This window comes from Stegostoma tigrinum, chromosome 18 (assembly GCF_030684315.1).
Source record: "Stegostoma tigrinum isolate sSteTig4 chromosome 18, sSteTig4.hap1, whole genome shotgun sequence".
NCBI lineage: Eukaryota > Metazoa > Chordata > Chondrichthyes > Orectolobiformes > Stegostomatidae > Stegostoma > Stegostoma tigrinum.
The window spans coordinates 59,984,349-60,005,862 of NC_081371.1; the positions used below are offsets into that span (position 1 = coordinate 59,984,349).

At 43.5% G+C, this 21,514-nt stretch overlaps 1 protein-coding gene across 1 annotated transcript in view; it reads right to left on the reverse strand.

Moving 5' to 3' along the window:
* Positions 1–21,514, reverse strand: part of washc3 (WASH complex subunit 3) — a 51,737-nt gene that overhangs the window by 17,618 nt on the left and 12,605 nt on the right. The window contains exon 4 of the mRNA XM_048549394.1: positions 7,793–7,912. Coding sequence (XP_048405351.1) covers positions 7,793–7,912 — 120 coding nt within the window. The remainder of the gene's footprint in view (positions 1–7,792; positions 7,913–21,514) is intronic.

Here is a 21,514-nt window from a genome sequence, read left to right on the forward strand (position 1 = left end):
TTTGAGTATAGTGCCGGAAGATTGGAAAGAGGCAAACGTAATTCCCTTGTTCAAAAAAGGGAACAGGAATAACCCCAGAAAAAACAGGCCAGTTAGTCTTACATCAGTGGTGGGCAAATTATTGGAAAGGGCTCTGAGAAATAGGATTTATGATCACTTGGAAAGGCACAGTTTGATTCGTGATAGTCAGCATGGATTTGTGAGGGATAGATCATGCCTCACAAACCTTATTGAACTCTTTGAAGAGGTGACCAAACACGAGGTTGAAGGTGAAGCAGTGGATCTGGTATACATGGATTTAAGTAAGGCATTTGATAAGGTTCCCCATGGTAGCTCATGCAGAAGGTAAGGAGACATGGAATAGGGGGAAAACGTGGCATATTGGAGTCAGAACTGGCTGACCCTTAGAAGACAAAGGGTGGTAGCGGACGGAAAATATTCAACATGGTGCTCAGTTACGAGTTGTGTGCCACAAGGATCTGTTCTGGGTCCTCTTCTATTTGTGATTTTTGTAAATGATTTGGACGAAGGAGTGGAAGGATGGATTAGCAAGTTTGCGGACGATACGAAGGTGGGTCACGTTGTGGACAGTGCCGAGGGCTATTCTAGGTAACAGAGGGTCATTGATAGGATGCAGAGCTGGGCTGAGAAGTGGCAGATGGAGTTTAATCCTGAAAGGTGCGAGGTGATTCATTTTGAAAGGACAAACTTGAAAGCAGAATACAGGGTTAACAGAAAGATTCTTGGCAGTGTGGAGGGGCAGAGGGAACTTGGGGTTCATGTTCACAGTTCCCTGAAAGCTGCCACCCAGGTGGATAGAGTTGTTAAGAAGGTGTATGGTTTGTTAGCTTTCATTAATAGAGGGACTGAGTTCAAGAGCCATGAAGTTATATTCCAGCTATACAAAAGCCTGGTTCGGCCACATCTGGAGTAATGTGTCCAGTTCTGGTCACCTCATTACAGGAATGATGTGGAAGTGTAAGAAAAGGTGCAGAGGAGTTTTAACATGATGTTGCCTGGAATGGAGGGAAAGGTTGAGAGGCCTAGAGCTTTTCTCTTTCGAACGACGAAGGATGAGAGGTGACTTGATAGAAGTGTACCAAATGATCAAAGGTATAGATTACGAGTACACAGCCAGAGCCTTTTTCCTAGGGTTGAGGTAGCTTTTACGAGGGGACATAGTTTTAAAATGAAAGGAGGTAGATATCAGAGAAACGTCAAATGTAGGTTCTTTACTCAGAGAGTGGTAGGGGTGTGGTATGCATTCCGAGAGAGGGTAGTGGAGTTGGTCTCATTAGGGGCAGTTAAGCAGTTATTAGATCGGCATATGGACGATAGTATAAGGTAGTGCTACAGGTTAGATCGACCTTAGGTTTAGGGTAAACATTTGGCACAACATTGTGGGCCGAAGGGCCTGTACTGTTCTATGTTCTATTCTATAGGTGGGCCAGTCAGATGGGCTGAACGGTAATAAATGGAATTTAATCCTGAAAAGTGAAGGTGATATATTTTGGGAGGACTAACAAGGGAATACACATTGAATAGCAGAATCCAAGGAAGTACAGAGGATCGGAGAGACCTTGGTGCAGACGGCCATAAATCTTTGAAGGCAACAGGACAGGTAGACAACTAAAACATCAAAGTTGCTGTTAAAGCTCAGCCGGTCTGGCAGCACCTGAGAAGAAAATTCAGAGTTAACGCTTCAGATCTGGTGACCCTTCCTCAGAATGGGCCCGAAACATTAACTCTGATTTTTCTTCACAGATGGTGCCAGACCTGCTGAACTTTTCCAGCAACTTCTGTTTTAGTTTCTGATTTACAGCATCGCAGTTCTTTCGATTTTTTTTGGACAGGTAGACATTATGGTTAAGGCGGCATATGGGATACTTGCCTTCATTAATCAAGGGTTTGAACACAACAGTAAGGAAATTATAATGGAGTTGTGTGTAACTGTTAGCTAGGCCACAGCTGGAATAGCGTATGCAGTTCTGGTCACCACATTATTGGAAAATGCAACTACACTTGAGGGAGTGCAAAAGAAATTCATCAGGATATTGCCTGGCTGGAATGATCCAGCAATGAAGAGAGACTGAATAGCTGGAGTTGTTTTTTTTGGAGCAGAGAAGACTGAGGGGAGTCTGACTGAGGTGTCCAAAGTTATGAAGAATGCTGATAAGGAGAAACCTTTCCCCTTAGTCAATACCAGAGGCCAGTCTTAAGGTAAGGGTCTTAAGGTTTAGAAGGGAGTTGAGGGAAGAAAGTGTTCACCTACAGGTTAGTGCGTAAGAGGAACTCACTGCCAGAAAGAGGCGCAGGGACTCTCAAAACACTTGAAAAGTATTTAGATGGGCACTTGAATACCATAGCATTCAAAACTATGTATCAATGCTGGGAAATGGAATTAGAAATAGATGGATGATTGACCAGTGCAGGCTCAATGAGCCAGAGAGCCTTTTCCATACGTAAAATCTCTATGGTTCCAACTGTCACGCCTGAACTACCTTTCTTTAAAAAAAGATAAATATAGTGCACAACACTGCATAGCCCACCCTCCAAGATGCAACAAAGGCCCTTCTGACCACAGAATTGCCTTTTCATTTGTAAGGTGTCCATGATGATTTAGTTATGGCAAGACCAACATTTCATACATGATAAGCAAAGGGTAACTGAACCACGTGAAGCATCACATGAAAGGTGATTAGCGATGCGATGCTTTTTCGGCAATGTTCAAAGTTCTTCCATGAGATGCGTCTACCAACTCTAGCATTAGGGAATACCACAGATTCCTGTCATAATCCACCACTCCCAATGAGACATCCTCCAGTTCAGAACTCCTATTACAGCACATTTTCCACATGAAGTCATCCTTTGACTTGGTTCATTTTTAATTTGAACGTCTAATGTAATTTCTAATTTTATTTATATCTATGTATAGTCATCCGCTTCTAATTGTGCCATGGGACAAAAACTTCATTACATTGCAAAAGGTCAGCACACCAATAATTGCATAATATGGTATTAAAAATAAAATAGGAATTTAAATTACTTCTATGCCCTTAAAATAAGGCTTTTTAAAACAGTCCTACAGTGCAGAGATGTACATTTATGCATTGCTGATAATGACTGCAATAACGCCTACTTGATTAGGCTGCATGGGGTGGGACGGTACTGGTCTTTAAATCAAATTCTCAGAGTTTACTCCTGGCGTTTTACTGCAAATGCATCTTACCTTAACACAAGTGCAGACTGCCAACGTAGAGGCCAGGTTCAACTGTTTGTCCCTTAAAATCAGATCTTAAAGTTTATTTGCACTATTGCTTCAGGGCCGGTTCTGGGGATTTGAGCCAGTATCCAGGATACACACCAAGACATAACAGGACCTGGGCTTTTTCCAAGCTCAAGCTGACAATTTAGAATTGATGGTCAGGCTGAACAAGACCTGGGCTAATGACCATGATGATGAAGAAAGATAAATTCAAGGCCAACTCCTCCAATCTTCAATGGCAGCTCTATGACCAAGTCATCCACTGCTGACCATAAGTTGTCCATCACTGGATTAACACAATGGTTGTATAACAGAGTGGAGTTTGAGTTACCTTAAACTGCTCACTTCCCAACCTCTCCAAAGATTCTCCATCAAATGCAAGGTTTAAGTTGCTGGGTGTAAAACCAGGAAATTCCTACCTTCAGCATTGTGGGAGCACCTGCACCATAGAGTTCAGCAGTTCAAGACAATATTCACCACGGTCTCAAGGGCAATTGGCAGTAAATTAGCAATAATTCCTATTTCAATAATGAATTGTTAAAGAGTCACAATGGAATACTCAACACTGGCGTGAATGGGTTCAGAGTACCACTGCTCACGTGAGAGCATTTGCTTGCTTAGTTTCTCTGCCACAGAACACAACTGCAACCTGTTCTATCAACACATCGTAACCTTATGTGGAGACAATTCACAGAATGAGCACAGCAACTTACCTAGTTCACTTCAACACCAATTTCCTCTCCAGTGACCTCTATCATCAATAAGGACAGCAGCAGCAAAGTGGTGGGAGCACCAGTCAAGGAGATATATGATTTGTCATTGCTTCACTATCTTAGCACACTGGCTAGGGGCTGTACCACTTCGCAGTTCAACTTCATCTTCTAGCTCATTTGCTGTGCTAACAAGAAACTTCTCCTTTTCCTTTCAGACACGAAGGCCTACAAGATGCAACAACTCAGGGATACCCATGGTCCTCTAGTATAGTAGCTTCCTCCCTTCTCCTTTCCTCTGAGCATCCTCTCTCCTAACCCCACCTCCTGTCGGTATTCACCATCCCTCCAAACCTTCCGCTCTCTGATGCTGAAGGTTCTGTACTCAGCAAAGGTCTCAGCTTTGTCCTTCTGCAGCCCCACCTTAACATATTTCAGGCATGGCGTGATGTTGGCCTCTTCTCCCACTTTCTTTGCCTCCGCGCCCATTTCTTGAGGCAAGAGTCCTCTCCCTGTCCCACAGACCCCAGTTCCCAGTTCCAACACTTTCCCTCCACCTGGACCCCTTTCTCTGGCCTTTCACCGGCACTCAATCTGTTAATTGAGGAGCGTTGCCATGTCATTAGTTGCCTCAATTTCACTGCACCCCCCCCTCCCTCACCAAATCCAACCTATCTGGCTCCAAACTGACAACACTCTGTGTACTTGGATCCAATCCTGATTTTGCTATTAAGCCTGCCGATCAGAAAGGTGCTGTTGTAGCCTGGCATACTGACCTCTACATTACAGAGGCTGGGTGCCAGGTCTCAGATACCTCCTTCTATCCTGCCCTGAACCATGACCTCACCATGACACAGCAGGCCATTGTATCAACTACAATAACTGACCTCATTTCATCTGGTGATCTCCCCACCACTGCCTCCAAACTGATAGACCCCCAGGCCCACACTGCTCACTTCTACCTCCTTCTGAAAATCCACAAACAGAACTGTCCAGGCAGACTCATTGTTTTAGCCTGCTCCTGGTCCACAGATCTCAACTTCTCCTACCTTGACTCAGCCTTTCCTCCCTGGTCCAGTCCCTGCCCACAAACATCTGTGATTCCTCTGACACTTTACATCAGTTTCAGAATTTCCAGTTTGCTCATTCTCGCCACCTCCTCTTTACCATGGACGTGCAATCCCTTTATACATCCATTCCCCACCAGGATGGTCTCAGGGCTCTCTGCTTCGCACTGGAACAAAGGTCTGAACCGTCCCTACACACCACCAGCCTCCTCCACTTGGCCAAGCTCGTCCTCACCCTCAACAACTTCTGCAGCCCCACCTTAACATATTTCAGGCACGTAGTTTCGTCTGTTTCTTTGTGAGGTATGTGGAACATTCCTTGTTCTAGTTCCATTCTGGCCCCCAACCACAACTCCTTCTCAGATATATCGCTGATGTCATTGGCGCTGCCTCCCCCTCTTCTCCGGAATTGGAAAAATTCATCAATTTCGCCTCCAATTTCCACCTTGCCCTCACTTTCACCTGGTCTATCTCTGACTCCTCCCTTCCTTCTTCGACATCTCTGTTTCCATTTCTAGGAATAGACTGGCCACTAATATCCATTATGAACCCACTGATTCCCATAGCTAACTGGACTATACATCCTTGCAACCTGCTTCCTGTAAAGGTTCCATCCCATTCTCTCAGTAGCTCTGTCTCCGTCACATATGTTCTGATGAGGCCAACTTCAACAAGGGGGTGTCCTAAATATCCACCTTCTTCCTCAACTGAGGATTCCTCAGAACCATTGTCAACAGGGCCCTCAACTGGGTCTGACCCATCTCCCGCACTTCTGACTTCAATCCATCACCTCACACCTCTAATAGCAATAGGGTTCCCTTGTCCTTACCAACCATCCCATCTTCATCAACATCCAAAAGAACATCAGATGCCATTTCCGCCACCTCCAGCAAGATGCCACCACTAGACACGCATCTACCTTCCCTCCCTTGTACGCGTAGAGCAGGGGCAATTACCTCTGGGACACCCTGGTCCACTCCTCTTTCACTCCCAACATCCCCTCTCAGCCCCACGGCACTTTCCCCTGCAACTGGTGAAGGTGTAACACTTGCCCAGTTACCTCCTCTCTCCTCAGTATCCAAGGGCCCACACATATACCTTCTAGGTAAAGCAGCATTTCACCTGTACTTCCCACAATCTAGCCTACCGCATTTGCTGATCACAATGTAGTCTCCTCTACTTTGGGGAAACGAAGCACAGACTGGATGACTGGTTTGCATAACATCTATGTTCTGCCCGCAGTAAAGACCCTGAGATACTTATTGCCTGTCATTTCACACATCACCCTGTTCCTTGGTAAATGTCTCTGTCTCAGGCTTGTTGCAGTGTTCTAGCGAAGCTCAGTGCAAGGTGAAAGAATACCTCATTTTTCGCACGGGGACCTTGCAGCCCTCTGGAATAAATATCAAGTTCAATAATTTTAGGGCGTGAACTCTCCCATGTCCTGGCCCCCTACCCTTTGTTATTACATAGCCTGCCATTACACACTACCTATTGTTAGCCATTAGCAGTGCCCATTAACAGCCATTCACATTCGTAGCCAGATCATTATCAACTCCTTTGTCTGTCCAACTGTTCTTCTCTCTCTTTTTGGGCTCTATGCCTATCTACTGCTTACTCCTTACCCTCTCCACCAACCCTGTCTTCTGCATATAAACTGGCATTTTCCTAGTTACCATCAGTTCTGAGGAAACATCACAGGGCCTGAAACATTAACTCGGATTTCTCTTCACAGATGCTGCTAGGGCTGGGCTTTTCCAACAACTTCTATTTTTGTTCCCTATTTACAGCACCTGCAGTTCTTTAGGTTTTTAGTGCTTCACTATTACTGTGCCAATTTCATGGACCTCTTTATCTAATGCACTAGACGTCACAGCCCGGACACACAAACTGCAGCAGTTCAAACAGAAGACCCACCAAAAACACCCTCAAATTAAGGCTGAGCAGTACATGTTCCCCTCATCATCCTGAAAATTAAAAAGATTGGTTGAGTTTTGAGCAGTTTATTTGCAGCATGTGAACATTTGTTATAAGCCACAGGAAGTAACTTGGATATCCATGGCACAACACAGAAGGCAACAGGGATAATGGGAACTGCAGATGCTGGAGAATCCAAGATAACAAAGGGTCTAGGCCCGAAACATCAGCTTTTGTGCTCCTGAGATGCTGCTTGGCCTGCTGTGTTCATCCAGCTTCACATTTTGTTATTACAGAAGGCAACAGGGTTTTGTTTTAATCAGCTTGAATTCTCAGTGCATTTGGATATTATAGGCAAGGACTGTGATGTTGCAACATGGATGTTGTTAATCTAGGTTCCCAAAGGTTACCTGCAACTGCGTTATCCAATTGCCTACTTGTATATTGTTTGAGACCTGCCTATTTTGGACAATCCCCTCCACAATACAGTTGAGCTGTTGTTTGCAAACTGCCTGACATGATTCCAGCAAAATTTTAGAATTCCTTGTGTCCACTGAAAAAAATAGCATAGTTGAGGAATGTTCAGCCCATTTTACCTGTTGTGTTGCTTTGAAAGAATTATTTAATTCACTCCACTCACCCATTCTTGCCCCATAACCCAGCAGACTGTTTCTTTTTAAACAACTACCCAATTCCTTTTTGAAAGTAAATGATTGAATCAGCTTTCACTATTTTTTCGTGAATTACACTCCAGATCATCATAACTCTCAGCATTAAAATATTAATTCTCAACTCCCATAGGTTCTTCATCCAACAAAGAGTTTCATTTTTACCTCAGGAGGTGGTGGCTGATGCTGGTTTGTTGCTGTCATGGACGATGGGCCATTTGCACAATTCTGATCCTGATTCATTGTCTCTACTTTGACATCTTCCAGGCCAGGTATTGAAGAAAGCTGCAAGCCACAAAAAGACAAAATTGTAGATGTAAACTCCAAAAATGTGCAATCCACAGACTGAACAAATCTGCTAGTTATGAGGCATTTGCCACCTACTGCACCCAACTGAGGGGTTAAACGAGGTTTCAGTTTCAACAACTTACACAAATATTGACAGCTCTGTCAATGCAGTACTCAATGAGTATTGGCACTGGACATAACAAGCACTTGGTACTTTGGTCTCTGTACTGGGCATTGAAATAAACAACCACATTACTCAACAAAATCAAAGTAAATTCCAAAGAAAAGTCACGTTGGATTCAAATCGTTAACTCTGCTTCTCTCTCTACACGTGCTGACTGGCCTGCTGAGTTTCTCCAGTAGTGCCTATTTTTATTTTAAATTCTATTCTGAGCTGAATGACTTGATAAGCAAAAACATCAAGCCACTTATTAAGGTGGCTGGAGAAAAGTACAACTGGTCAAACTCAATTAACTTCATATATGACTCAGGCAACAGATCCAGCAAATGTTCTGCAACAGAGATGCTGGAGAATCCAAGATAACAAAGTGTGAAACCGGATGAACACAGCAGGCCAAGCAGCATCTTAGGAGCACAAAAGTTGACGTGTCGGGCCTAGATGCGTCAGCTTTTGTGCTCCTAAGATGCTGCTTGGCCTGCTGTGTTCATCCAGCTTCACACTTTGTTATCTAAAGTTCTGTAACATTTCTCTTTATGAAACTGAAAGGCCTATCACTGGGGCAGCCTACTGAGCCAGTGAAGATCGTTTTACACTACCAACTATCCATGAACCAGAAATGTTCATATACAATAAAACAAAACACTGGAGGGATGAAACACAGACTGAGTGAATACTTTGCAGAACACCTGTCTGTCTGTCAATAAGAATAATCCTGAGCTTCTAGTTGCCTGCTGGGTCAACACACCACTTTATCTCCTGACCAACATTTCTGTCTCACGCCTGCTGCAATGATCCAGCAAGGCTCAGCACAAGCTGGAAGAACAGCATCTCATGAGGACCATGGCTTGGGGACACTGAGGCCTTCAGGACAATATGGAGTTGAATAATTTTAGGGCCTAAACACCTTCCCCCACATCCTTTACACACCTCCACACCCCAGGCCCTGTCATGATATGGGCTGCATACAGCACAGCCAACTCATTTGCACCTACTCATGGTTCCCATGGTCAACTTTTCTTCTTACCTGTCTGGCTATCAACAAGACTCTTTTCTACCTAACTTTCTTTCCCTCTCTTTGGCATCTATCCACTTACTTACCCCCCTTCCATTCCCCCAATCCCTAAGCCCAGTCGTCAGCATAAATGCCAGCTTTCCCAAGCTTCTGTCAGTTCTGAAGAAGGGACATTGGACTTGAAACGTTAACTCTGTTTTCCAACCATAGATGCTCCCAAACCTGCTGAGATTCTCCAGCAATTTCTGTTAATGTTCATATGTATTGCATCTATAGAGAAATACTTGCATTTATGCACTTGCATATATTTTCACTACATCAAAATATTCCTTGAAGTTCTTCAAAGCCTAGTCAGTGGTGCTGTGTGGGAAAAGTGACAGCCAATGTGTACACAGCAAATTCTTAAAATTACTAAATAAATAATATTGAGGGTTAGGAATAAACATTAACCAGGCCTTGGTGGAGTATTCTTGCCCTGTTCAAATACAACCCTAGCATACTTTGCAACCACAGAATCGGCCAGCAGAACTCTGTTTTTAATCTTATGCAAAGGTGGCATGAACAACAGTGCAGCACTCCGTCAGTATGATAGCAAAATACACCCAAATGCATAGGATCAAGTCTCAGAACTCTTCCAAACCACTCATGAGTTTCCTTAAACTGAATATGGAACTAACAGCCTTGTATTAGTTTCCCTATCAGGGATCATTAAAAAAAACTGTGAGTATTTCTGTTCCCCACTCTCTGATTGCAATGTGTTCTGCAGTTCTTGCTTAAACTTTTGCACTGTCTAAATTTCTATTTCCCTTGAACATCCCCAAGTTATTTTTGCCTTGCCTCATTTTATTATCCTACATGTGACATTATTTTCCAAATCCATATTAAAGAATTTAATGAGGCAGCCTGCAGGTTTTCCCAGATCTTATTTCCTGTGGGAATCAATTTGTTTTATTTTTCCACATTTTCCTTGGTATTTGATATTTTCACGTGACAGAAATCATTGCTGTAATATGAAGTTTTCTATAGAGGTTAAGTACTATAACTTTAGTAATATGATGCTTTCAGAAGAAAGAGTGGTAGTGAGCTAGTGGGGGAAGGGAGAGAACAGAAAGTTGGAGAGAAGGGAAAGTCAGAGAGGAGAGGTAGATACGCAAACAAATGAAAGCAGACTTACCTATACGACAACATCACATTGCTTTTATATTCCAGTGTGCAATGGTCATTTAAATTTATAACTTGACAAACAGTAACAGTTGGATGGCTCTTTTGAAATGAGTAAAGATTTTCCATCAACATTAGGTAACATTAATGGTTTCGGCTAGAGTCCATTGGAATTTCATCATAAACTGTTACTAGTCTCAAGCGTCATTATTCTAAACAATTAAACAGTTCACAAGAACAGTAAGAACTTACAAATTTTCTTTTAAGCCCAATTGTAATATTTTGCCTATGTTGCTAATTTCTTTTAAAAAAAACTCATCTATACGTAATAAAATAGTGTGCCATGTCTTGTTGTCACCTCGATTTGGAGAAATTTCTTAAATTTCACTTTCAATTTCCACCCTTCCCAGTTTGATACTGTCTTTCCCTGACGTTTTCTTCTCGTCCTTGACATCGTTTTGTTTCGGGCATTAAGGAACACAAGCTGGAGCAATTCAGATATACCCACACCCCTCTGGAACCTCCGTCCCCCTCGCTTCCCTCTGACTCCATCATTTTTTGAGTATTTACTATCTCTTCTAACTTTCTGCTCTGAATTGTTGAACATTCTGTACTCAGCAAAAGGTCTTAGTCTTATCCCTCTGCGCCCTGTTTCAATTATATTCAGGCACAACATCACGTCGAACTCTTCTTCCATCACCTCCACGTCTATGTCTTTGGGCAGGAGTTCTCTCCCTAGATGCCTTCATCTGCCTTTATCACTCTCCCTTCACCTGCACCCTTCCTCGAGCCTTTTACCTCCACTCGACACATTCATCAAGAACTCACACTGCGACACTGTTCTTGCCTCTTATGCATTAGAACCTATCTCCCTCTAAACCAACTGCACTTAGTGCTCTCAGCTCCAACCCTGACTTTATCATCAGGCCGGACAACAAGGATACTGCTATTGTTGTCTGGTGTACTTAGCTCAACATTGTGAAGGTTGGATGCCTGCTCTTAAATGCCTCCTCTGATCTCCCCTGGATCACGAGCCCGCCATCAAGCATTAGGACACTGGTGGGAATCATGGACCCAATCTTTACTCATCTGGGAATCTACGTGTGACAGCATCCTAGCTCAATCCCCCAACCCCATACCACCTTCTACCTTCTCCCCAAATTCCACAGTGAGATCTACCTGGGCAGAACCAGTGTTTCTACCTGCTCCTTCCCATGAAATTTATTTCTTTCTAACTGACTCTGATTTTTCTTCCAGTGCCTCCCCACTTACATCTGCAATTCTTCTGACATTTTACGTCGGTTTCAGAATTTCCAGTTCATGGGCTCCAGCTAGCTCCTCTTCACCATGGAAGTGGAATCCCTTTACACGTCCATCCCCATAGGTGCGCCCAGGGTTCTCTGATTCTTCCTGGGAAAAAAAAAGGCCTGAGCCATCCCCATCCACCACCACCCTCCTCTGCCTGGCAGAGCTCATCCTCACACTGAACAACTTCTCCTTTAACTTTTCTCACTTCCTTCAGATCAAAAGGTGTGGCCATTGGTATCCACGTGGACCCCGGTTTCGTCTGTTTCTTTGTGGGCTTTGTGGAAGATACCTGGTTCCTTTCCTACTTGGGTCTCTCTCACAACTCTTTCTGAAGTACATTGTTGATACCTTTATTAAACATCCTCTCACTCTTCTTGCAAGGACTCCATCCAATTCTCCTAATTTCTCCATCTCCATATCATTTGTTCTGATGATGCTGTCTCCGCAGAGGGGCCTCAGAAATAACCTTTTTTTTCTCAACTGAGGATTTCCCACCACCACTGAGGACCCTCAGCCGCATCTGATCCATCCACCGCACTTCTGCCCTCACCCCTTCCCTTCCCTCCCACAACAAGAAAGTTTCTCTGGGCCTCACTTACCATCTCACCAGCCTCCGCATCCAAAGCTGTGATTTCCATCATCTCCAATAGGGTGCCATGACCAGTCATATATTTCCCTCCCCTCCTTTGTCAGCAGTGCACAGGACCATTCATGCAAGATGCGCTGGTCCATTCCTCTCCATTCCCAACATGTCCCCACACCCTCAGAGCACCTTCCCATGAAATCTCAGAAGACGTAACCCTGCCCGTTTACTTCCTCCCTCCTCATGATCCAAGGGCCAAGACTTCCAGGTGAAGCAGTGATTTACCTTTACTTCATTCAATTTAGTCTTTTGTATTCATTGCTCACAAGGTGGTCTCCCCTACAACGCGGAGATTAAATGCAGACAGGGTAACCATTTTGCATAACACCTGTGTTCTCTCTGCAAAAATGAGCCAAAGCTTCCAGTTGCCTGCCACTTCAACACACAGCTGTGTTCCCTGGCCAACATTTCTGTCACAGGGCTGCTGCAGTGTTCTAGTGAGCCTCAGCATAAGCTCGAAGAACATCTCATTTTCCACTTGGGGACCAATGGCCTCCAAGACTCAACACTGAGTTCAATAACTTTCCAGCCTGATTCCATCATTCAATGTTTTTTTACCCAATCTCAAACCCACCCTGAACCTAGTCTTGTAGTGACATGATTGCTTTCAGCACAGTCACCCATTTTCATGTACTCTATGCCCATTATCACATTATATGGGTTGCATTCATATAGCCATAAAGTCATGCAGCATAGAAGCAGACCCTTCGGTCCAACCAGTCCATGCCAAACATAATCCCAAACTAATATAGTTCCACCTGCCTGAGCTTGGCTCATATCCCTCCAAAGCTTTTTTTATTTGTGTACTTATCCAAATATCTTTTAAATGTTGCAACTGTACCCACATCCACCACTTCCTCTGGTAGTTCATTCCACACATGAATTACTCTCTGTGTAAAAAGATTGCTCCTTAAGTCTTTCTAAAATCATTCTCCTCTCACCTTAAAAATATGCCCCAGTCTTAAAATCCCCTGCCCTACGGAAAAGACACCTGCCATTCATCTTATCTATACCCCTCATGATTTTATAAACCTCTATAACGTCACCCCTCAACCTCCTACTGTGCATTTAAGACCAGCCTATCCAATCAATTAAGTCCCAGCCTATCCAACCTCTCCCTATAACTCAAACCCTCCTTTCCCAGCATTACCCTGATAAATCTCTTCTGTACTTTCTCCAACTTAATAATATCCTTCCTAAAACAGGGCAACTAGAACTAGGCATGGTACTCCAGATGAGGTCTCCTCTCAATTATATCCTGTACAACCCCAACGTGATGTCCTAACCCTCAAACTCAAAGGTCTGACCAATAAAGGCAAGTGTGCTAAATGCCTTCTTAACCACTTTGTCTACATGTGATGCAAACTTCAAAGAATTATGTACCTGAACCATTTGGTCTCTCTATTTTACAACACTACCCAAGCCCTATTTAGTACAGCTCACCAATTTTCTCCTCCTCTTAGCTCTTATTATCACTTATGCAGCTTTTCTTCTGTCCTGGCTGCATAATCATCATCTTTATCTAACACTTTCACATCTCTTTCTCTATCTGTCTCCACCTATCTGCTCCATCTCCACTCAAGCCCCCAACCTTGTCTTCAGAATAAATACCACCTTTTTTGTCCCCAACTGCTAACGGTCCTGACGAAGAGTCACTGAAATTGAAACATTAACTCTACTTTCTTTCCACAGATATGGCCAGAGCTGCTGAGTTTCTCCAACAATTCTTTTTTGTGTTGGATCAAGCTTGGTGTTGGGAAAAATTCAGAGCAGGTCTTATTGTCTGCCTAATTTCTCTGTCTTACATAAATTAAAGAGACAGTCCCGAAACTTCATACTTGTCACAAAATGACATGCCTGCCAAAACCATTGGAGTGGTTACAGTATAGAAGGCAGCTATTCAGCACATTTGGTCTGTCTTGGCTCTCTGTAAGCGCTATTCAGCTAGTCCCATTCCTCTACAGCCTTTCAAGTTTTCTCTGTTCAAGCATTTACCCAATTTATTTTCAAAACTCACAACTGAATCTGCCTTGCCTGTATCACAATTCCAGGAAATGCATTCCAGACCTTAACCACGTAATGTGTAAAATGTGTTTTTCCGTATGTTACAACTGGTTTTTTAGACAATCACTTTCAATCGGTATGGTCTTCTACAATTAGGAATATTTTCTCTCTCTCTGGGCCATGTATGATTGTGAACAGCTCAATCAAAACCTCTCCAAGGAAGACAGATTTTGCAATCTATCCTTATAACTGGAATCCATATTCACTGGAGCCGTTCTTGTCAATCTTCTTTGCACCCTCTCAAGAGTCTTCACCTCCTTCCGAGAACACAGTCCCCAGAATTGGATACAATATTCCCACTGAGGCTAGACCAGTGTTTTCAGAGAATGACCACATATAGAGATGAAATGCCATACTCCATCTTCAGTTAGCAAACCTTCCAAAATAAATAAGGTCACTGACATCATTTCAAAGAAAGCATGCCCGACTAAAGCTTATGACAAAACCTTTGGAAAAGATACAGAGGGTGACTCTCCCATTTTAAATATTAAAGAGTAAGTAATGTTAAACACTGTTAAAAGTATCAGTATTGTCTGTCTATGCAGGCCAGACAGCTTACAGCCCAGTACGTGAACTGAATCAATATACAAACTGGCATGCCATTGCCTCTCAGTTTACAGAGATTGATAGATAGAAGCTCCTACTACTGGTACTGCAACTTCTAAAATCAACACTAGCTGTTCCAAAGACAGCACCTCATGTTTCTGCTGGCACTTTGTAACTTTAGCAATGCTCTGAATTATAGTCTGTGGTAAATGAGTGGTGGCTGCCATTTAATACATTAGCCCACTGGCTGTGTATGCAAGTGAGCATTATCTCAGCTTCTCCATCACTACATGTTCCAGCTGTAGCACAACAGACCGGCAGAAATGCAGTACATGATGATTTTTTGTTCTTAATAAAAACAGAAAGTGTTGGCGAAACTCAACTGGCCTGGCAGCAGCTGTGCAGAGAATAACAGAGTTAATATTTTGAAACCGATCTGAATTCTTCAAACCAGTTCTGAAGATACCAGACTCAAAACAATAATGTTTCTTCCTCCATAGATTCAGGCGGACCTGCTGAGTTTTGCTAGCACTCCGTTTTTATTTCACATTTCCAGCATCGATAGTATTATACTTTTATGTACATCTTTTATCCTTGTTATGATACAGAAACGATTACACAGAATTAAGTCTAGACCATATTTTGTCAAACATTTCATTATATTGTTAACCTTACAGCTCAGCAAGCCTATCTGCTTATCACAGTCAATTCTTTATCATCTCTTTCTGTGCTTGACCCTGGGAATGATGGCATGAGAGATGGAGGTGTAGTGGTAAAGTTGCTAGACTAGTAAGAGAGAGAGAGAGACCAAAGCAAATGCTCTGGTGTCACTGGTTCAAAATCAGTTCAAGGAATAGAAAGTTGGTTTAAGTAACAGTGATAAATATCAACAAATGTCACAAAAAAACCATTTGACTTACTAACGTTCTTTAAGGGAGGAAATTTGCTGTCTTAACCTGGTCTGGCCTACATATGTGATGAGTCCCAGAAATCAGTTCCAGGGTATTTGGGGATGGGCAACAAATGCTGGCCTCATCCACTTCTCTAATGCGGGTTTTCATTGTTGTGATACTTCTGCAGCAGTTGATCTGCTCAAAACACTCTTCCACCTTGGATTCCTTTCTTGACCTTGTCCCTAGCAAATTCTTCATCCTTTTCCAAGAATGGACTCCACCTTCCTTCCTTCATGTGGAATTGAATGTCCATGACAACTGGTTAAATCATCCACCGCCACATCGAGTATTATTGAGTCTTGCTCCAGTCATCCAGAACTACTCACTACACCAGCAACACCCAGAATGCAAACACAGTTCTCCCCTTGTTCCACTTTATAACCAGCTGTTTTCTTAAAACCCTCCTCCTAATAACCCCCTTTCCAACTTCACCTCCAACAAAAGGAAGCAGCTCACTGTCTTCTTTGTTACTAAGTTGGAGTCCATATGTTCAGCAACCAATGATATACCCTCCCCTTCACGTTTCCCCTGCCCTAGCCCTGGCTCAATCAGAAATCACATGACACCAGGTTATGGTCCAACAGGTTTAGTTGAAATCACAACCTGATGTCGTGTGACTTCTGACTTTGTCCACCCCAGTCCAACACTGGCACCTCCACATTGTAGCCCTGACTCAGCATCGTGTCTCATCTCTCTTCTTCTCTGTGAAAAAAACGCACAAGCCTTTCAATCCTTCCAATGCCCCTGATGCCACACGGCTTCTCCTGTACTTTGAGTAAGTAACAATTTCCTTCGGTTAAACAACATTGTTTACTTCACTGTCATCACAAATCTGTTCCCTGGCCCACAACTGCCTGCTCTCTGTCTTGTAACTGAATCATATCTGGGTGTTTATTTGCATGGATCCTCACAGTAACCCCAGAAGTCTCCTTCTGCCTGTTCCAGGCTGATTGATTGTACCAGCTCCTCAGCTCGCTGACAGCTCAGACTGCAATGTTTAAAACTTTGTAAATAAACATCAAGAAATTCCAAAAGAGCCATTTTGTAAAGGTAATATTTCGTGGGTTCAGTTATACGAAAGTTATGGACAAAGCTAAGGGATGGGAGTTCCAGAGCTCAGCAGAGGTTATTAAAGTTTCCAGAACAAATAATAGGGCAGACAATATGGAAAGGATCAGGAATCTAAATTCAGGCACAGCAAATATGGGGACAACTATGAGAAAGGGAGGCAGTCACTACAGGACTGAGGGTGTTGTATTTAATTACGCGCAGTATGTGAAATAAGGTAATTGAGTTTATAGCACAGACTGAATTTGGTGGACACGATGGCAGGACATGCAGCTGGGCAGGGAACTAAATAAACTAAATATCCAAGGATACATGCCGTATCAAAAGGCTGGGCAAATTGGCGGGGCTGGGGGGGGGGGTCATTGCCTTGTTAGTAAGAAATGAAATTACATCGATATCAATAATATAGAGTTGGAAGGCATAGAATCTGTGTGGGTGGAGTTGAAGAGCCAAGACCCTGATGGGAGTTTTGTAGGTGCTTCCTAGCAGCGGCCAGGATGTGGGGAAGAAAATAAATCAAGAGATAGAAAAGGCATGCAAGAAAAGCAGTTTTTTTAATAATCATGGAAGACTTCGATATGCAGATGGATTGGGAAATTTAGATTGGTAGCAGATATAAAGAAACAAAATTTGTGGAATGTCTACGAGATTTGTTTTGCAGATTGTGGTGCAGCCCACTGGAGAACAGGCACTTCTGGATTTGGTGATATGTGATGAGGTAGATTTGATCGAGCTCAAGGGGAAGGAACACCGAGTGACCATAATATGATACAAGCTGATATTGGGTACAATAGTATTATAATTGAGCAAAGATAACTAGATGGACGTGAGGGAGGAGCTGGCCAGAGTTGTCTGGAAAGGGAGCAAAACAGGGTAGATGGTACAGCAGCAATGGCAGGAATTTCTGAAGGTAATTTGAGAGAAATTCCCAACAAAAATTCATTCCAAGGATGAAGAAGCATTCTAAGGGGAGGATGAGGCTAACATATATGTTTGCATGACAGGGAAGTCAGGGGCAACACAAAAGCAAAAGAGAATGCATACATGGTGAACATTCGTGGAAGCCAGAGGATTGGGAAGCCTTTAAAAACTAACACATGGTAACGAAGAAGCAACAAGGAGGAGAAGATGAAATATAAAGAGTAAGCTAGCTGGTAACATAAAAGAAGATTGCAAGAGGTGTATTTAGATACCTAAAAGGTAAGAGAGAGGGAAGATTGGAAATTGGACCAATGGAAAATGACAGTGGAGAATTAGTAATGGAGTGCAAAGAAATGACACAGGAGCTCATTGGGTATGTTACATCAGTCTTCACAGTTGAAGACACCAGCAGCATACCTGAATTTCGAGAGAGTCAAGGAGCAGAGGTGAGGGTATTGACCATCACTAAGGTTCACCACAACCACGTGCTAGTCAGTGCAGAAATGAAAGAAAAGCCAGGATGAATGTGTGGTTTGAGAGATGGTGTAGGAGGGAGGGGTTCAGATTTTTGGGACATTGGAACCAGTTCTGGGGAAGGTAGGACTATTACAAATTGGACGGTCTACACCTGGGCCGGACTGGAACCAATGTCCTTGGGGGTGCTTTTGCTAATGCTGTGGGGGAGGCTTTAAACTAATGTGGCAGGGGGATGAGAACCAAATATTGGACAGAAAAGAGGTAGAAACGAAAGCCTGTAGGGAACTAGATAATGGAGTCAGTGTAACTAAAGGGAATAGTAGTCGGGGAGCAGATGATGAACACAAAGGGACAGGTGGTCTGAGGTGCATTTGTTTTAATGTGAGAAGTGTAGTAGATAAGGCAGATGAGCTTAGGGCTTGGATCGGTACCTGGAAGTATGATGTTACTGCTACTACTGAGACTTGGTTGAGGGAAGGGCATGATTGGCAACTAGTTGTCCCAGGATATCGATGCTACAGGCGGGATAGAGAGGGAGGTAAAAGGGGTGGAGGAGTTGCAGTGATGGTCAAAGACGATATCACAGCTGTACTGAAGGAGGGCCCCAAGGAGGACTCAAGCAGTGAGGCAATATGGGTACAACTCAGAAATAGGAAGGATGCAGTAACAATGTTGGGGCTGTACTACAGCCCACCCAATAGTGAGCGTGAGATAGAGGTACAAATATACAAACAGATAATGGAAAGGTGTAGGAGAAACAGGGTGGCGGTGATGGGAGATTTTAATTTTCCCAACATTGACTGGGATTCACTCAGTGTTAGGGGTCAAGATGGAGCAGAATTTGTAAGGTGTGTCCAGGAGGGTTTTCTAGAGCAGTATGTATGTAGTCCAACTCGGGAAGGGGCCATACTGGACCTGGTGTTGGGGAATGAGCCCGGCCAGGTGGTTGAAATTATAGTGGAGGACTACTTTGGAAATAACGACCACAATTCCGTACGTTTTACAATACTCATGGACAAGGATGGAAGTGGTCCTAAACGAAGAGTTCTGAATGAGGGGAAGGCCAGCCATACCAAGATTCGGTAGGATCTGAGGAATGTAGATTGGGAGAAACTGTTTGAAGGTAAATCCACATTTGATATGTGGGAGGCTTTTAAGGAGAGGTTGATTAGTGTGCAGGAGAGACATGTTCCTGTGAAAATGAAGAATAGAAAAGGCAAGATTAGGGAGCCATGGATGACAGGTGAAATTGTGAGACTAGCCAAGAGGGAAAAGGAAGCATACATGAGGTCTAGGCGACTGAAGACAGACGAAGCTTTGGAAGAATATGGGAAATGAGAGAGTGAATCTGAAACAGGCAATTAAGAGGGCTAAGAGAGGACATGAGATATTGCTGGCAAACATGGTTAAGGTAAATCCCAAAGCCTTTTATTCATCTATAAAGAGCAAGAGGGTAACTAGAGAAAGGATTGGCCCACTTAAGGACAAAGAAGGAAAGTTATGCGCTGAGTCAGAGAAAATGGGTGACAATCTTAACGAGTACTTTGCATCGGTATTCACCAAGGAGAGGGGCATGACAGATGTTGAGGTTAGGGATAGATGTTTGCTTACTCGGGGTCAAGTTGACATAAGGAAGGAGGAAGTGTTGGGTATCCTAAAAGACATTAAAGTGGACAAGTCCCCAGGTCCGGATGGGATCTATCCCAGGTTAATGAGGGAAGCAAGAGAGGAAATAGCCGGGGCTTTAACAGATATCTTTGCAGTATCCTTAGACACAGGTGAGGTCCTGGAGGACTGGAGACTTGCTAATGTTGTCCTCTTGTTTAAGAAGGGTAGCAAGGATAATCCAGGTAATTATCGACTGGTGAGCCTGACGTCAGTGGTTGGGAAGTGACTGGAGAAGATACTGAGAGATAGGATCTATTTCCATTTGGAAGAAAATGGGCTTATCAGTGATAGGCAACATGGTTTTGTGCAGGGCAGGTCATGTCTTACCAACTTAATAGAATTCTTTGAGGATGTGACAAAGTTGATTGATGAGGGAAAGGCTGTAGATGTCATATACATGGACTTCAGTAAGGCATTTGATAAAGTTCCCCATGGCAGGCTGATGGAGAAAGTGAAGTCACATGGGGTCCAGGGTGTGCTAGCTAGATGGATAAAAAACTGGCTAGGCAACAGGAGACAGAGAGTCGTAGTAGAAGGGAGTTTCTCAAATTGGAGACCTGTGACTAGTGGTGTTCCACAGGGATCTGTGCTGGGACCACTGTTGTTTGTGATATATGTAAATGATTTGGAGGAAGGTGTAGGTCGTCTGATTAGCAGGTTTACAGATGTCACTAAGATTGGTGGAGTAGCAGATGGTGAAGGGGACTGTCAGAGATACAGAAGAATACAGATAGAACATAGAACATTACAGCACAGTACAGGCCCTTCAGCCCTCGATGTTGTGCCGACCTGTCATACCGATCTGAAGCCCATCTAATCCATGTACGTCCATGTGCTTATCCAATGACGACTTAAAATGTACCTAAAGTTGGCGAATCTACGACCGATAGACTGGAGAGTTGGGCAGATAAATGGCAGATGGAGTTCAATCCGTGCAAATGGGAGGTGTTGCATTTTGGAAGATCAAATTCAAGGGTGAACTATACAGTAAAAGTCCGAGGGAAAATTGATGAACAGAGAGGTCTGGGTGTTCAGGTCCATTGTTCCCTGAAGGTGGCAATGCAGGTCAATAGGGTGGTCAAGAAGGCATACGGCATGCTTTCCTTCATCGGATGGGGTATTAGTACAAGACTTGGCAGGTCATATTACAGTTGTATAAGACTTTGGTTCGGTCACATTTAGAGTACTGTGTACAGTTCTGGTCGCCACATTACCAAAAGGATGTGGATGCTTTGGAGAGAGTGCAGAGGAGGTTCACCAGGATGTTGCCTGATATGGAGGGTGAGAGCTATGAAGAGAGGTTGAGTAGATTAGGATTATTTTCATTAGAAAGACGGAGATTGAGGGGGGACCTGATTGAGGTCTACAAAATCATGAGGGGTATACACATGGTGGATAGCAAGAAGCTTTTTCCCTAGAGTGGGGGACTCAATTTCTAGGGGTCATGAGTTCAAAGTGAGAGGAGGAAAGTTTAAGGGAGATATGCATGGAAAATTCTTTACACAGAGGGTGGTGGGTGCCTGGAATGTGTTGCCAGCGGAGGTGGTAGACGCAGACACGTTAGCGTCTTTTAAGTTATATCTGGGCAGGTACATGG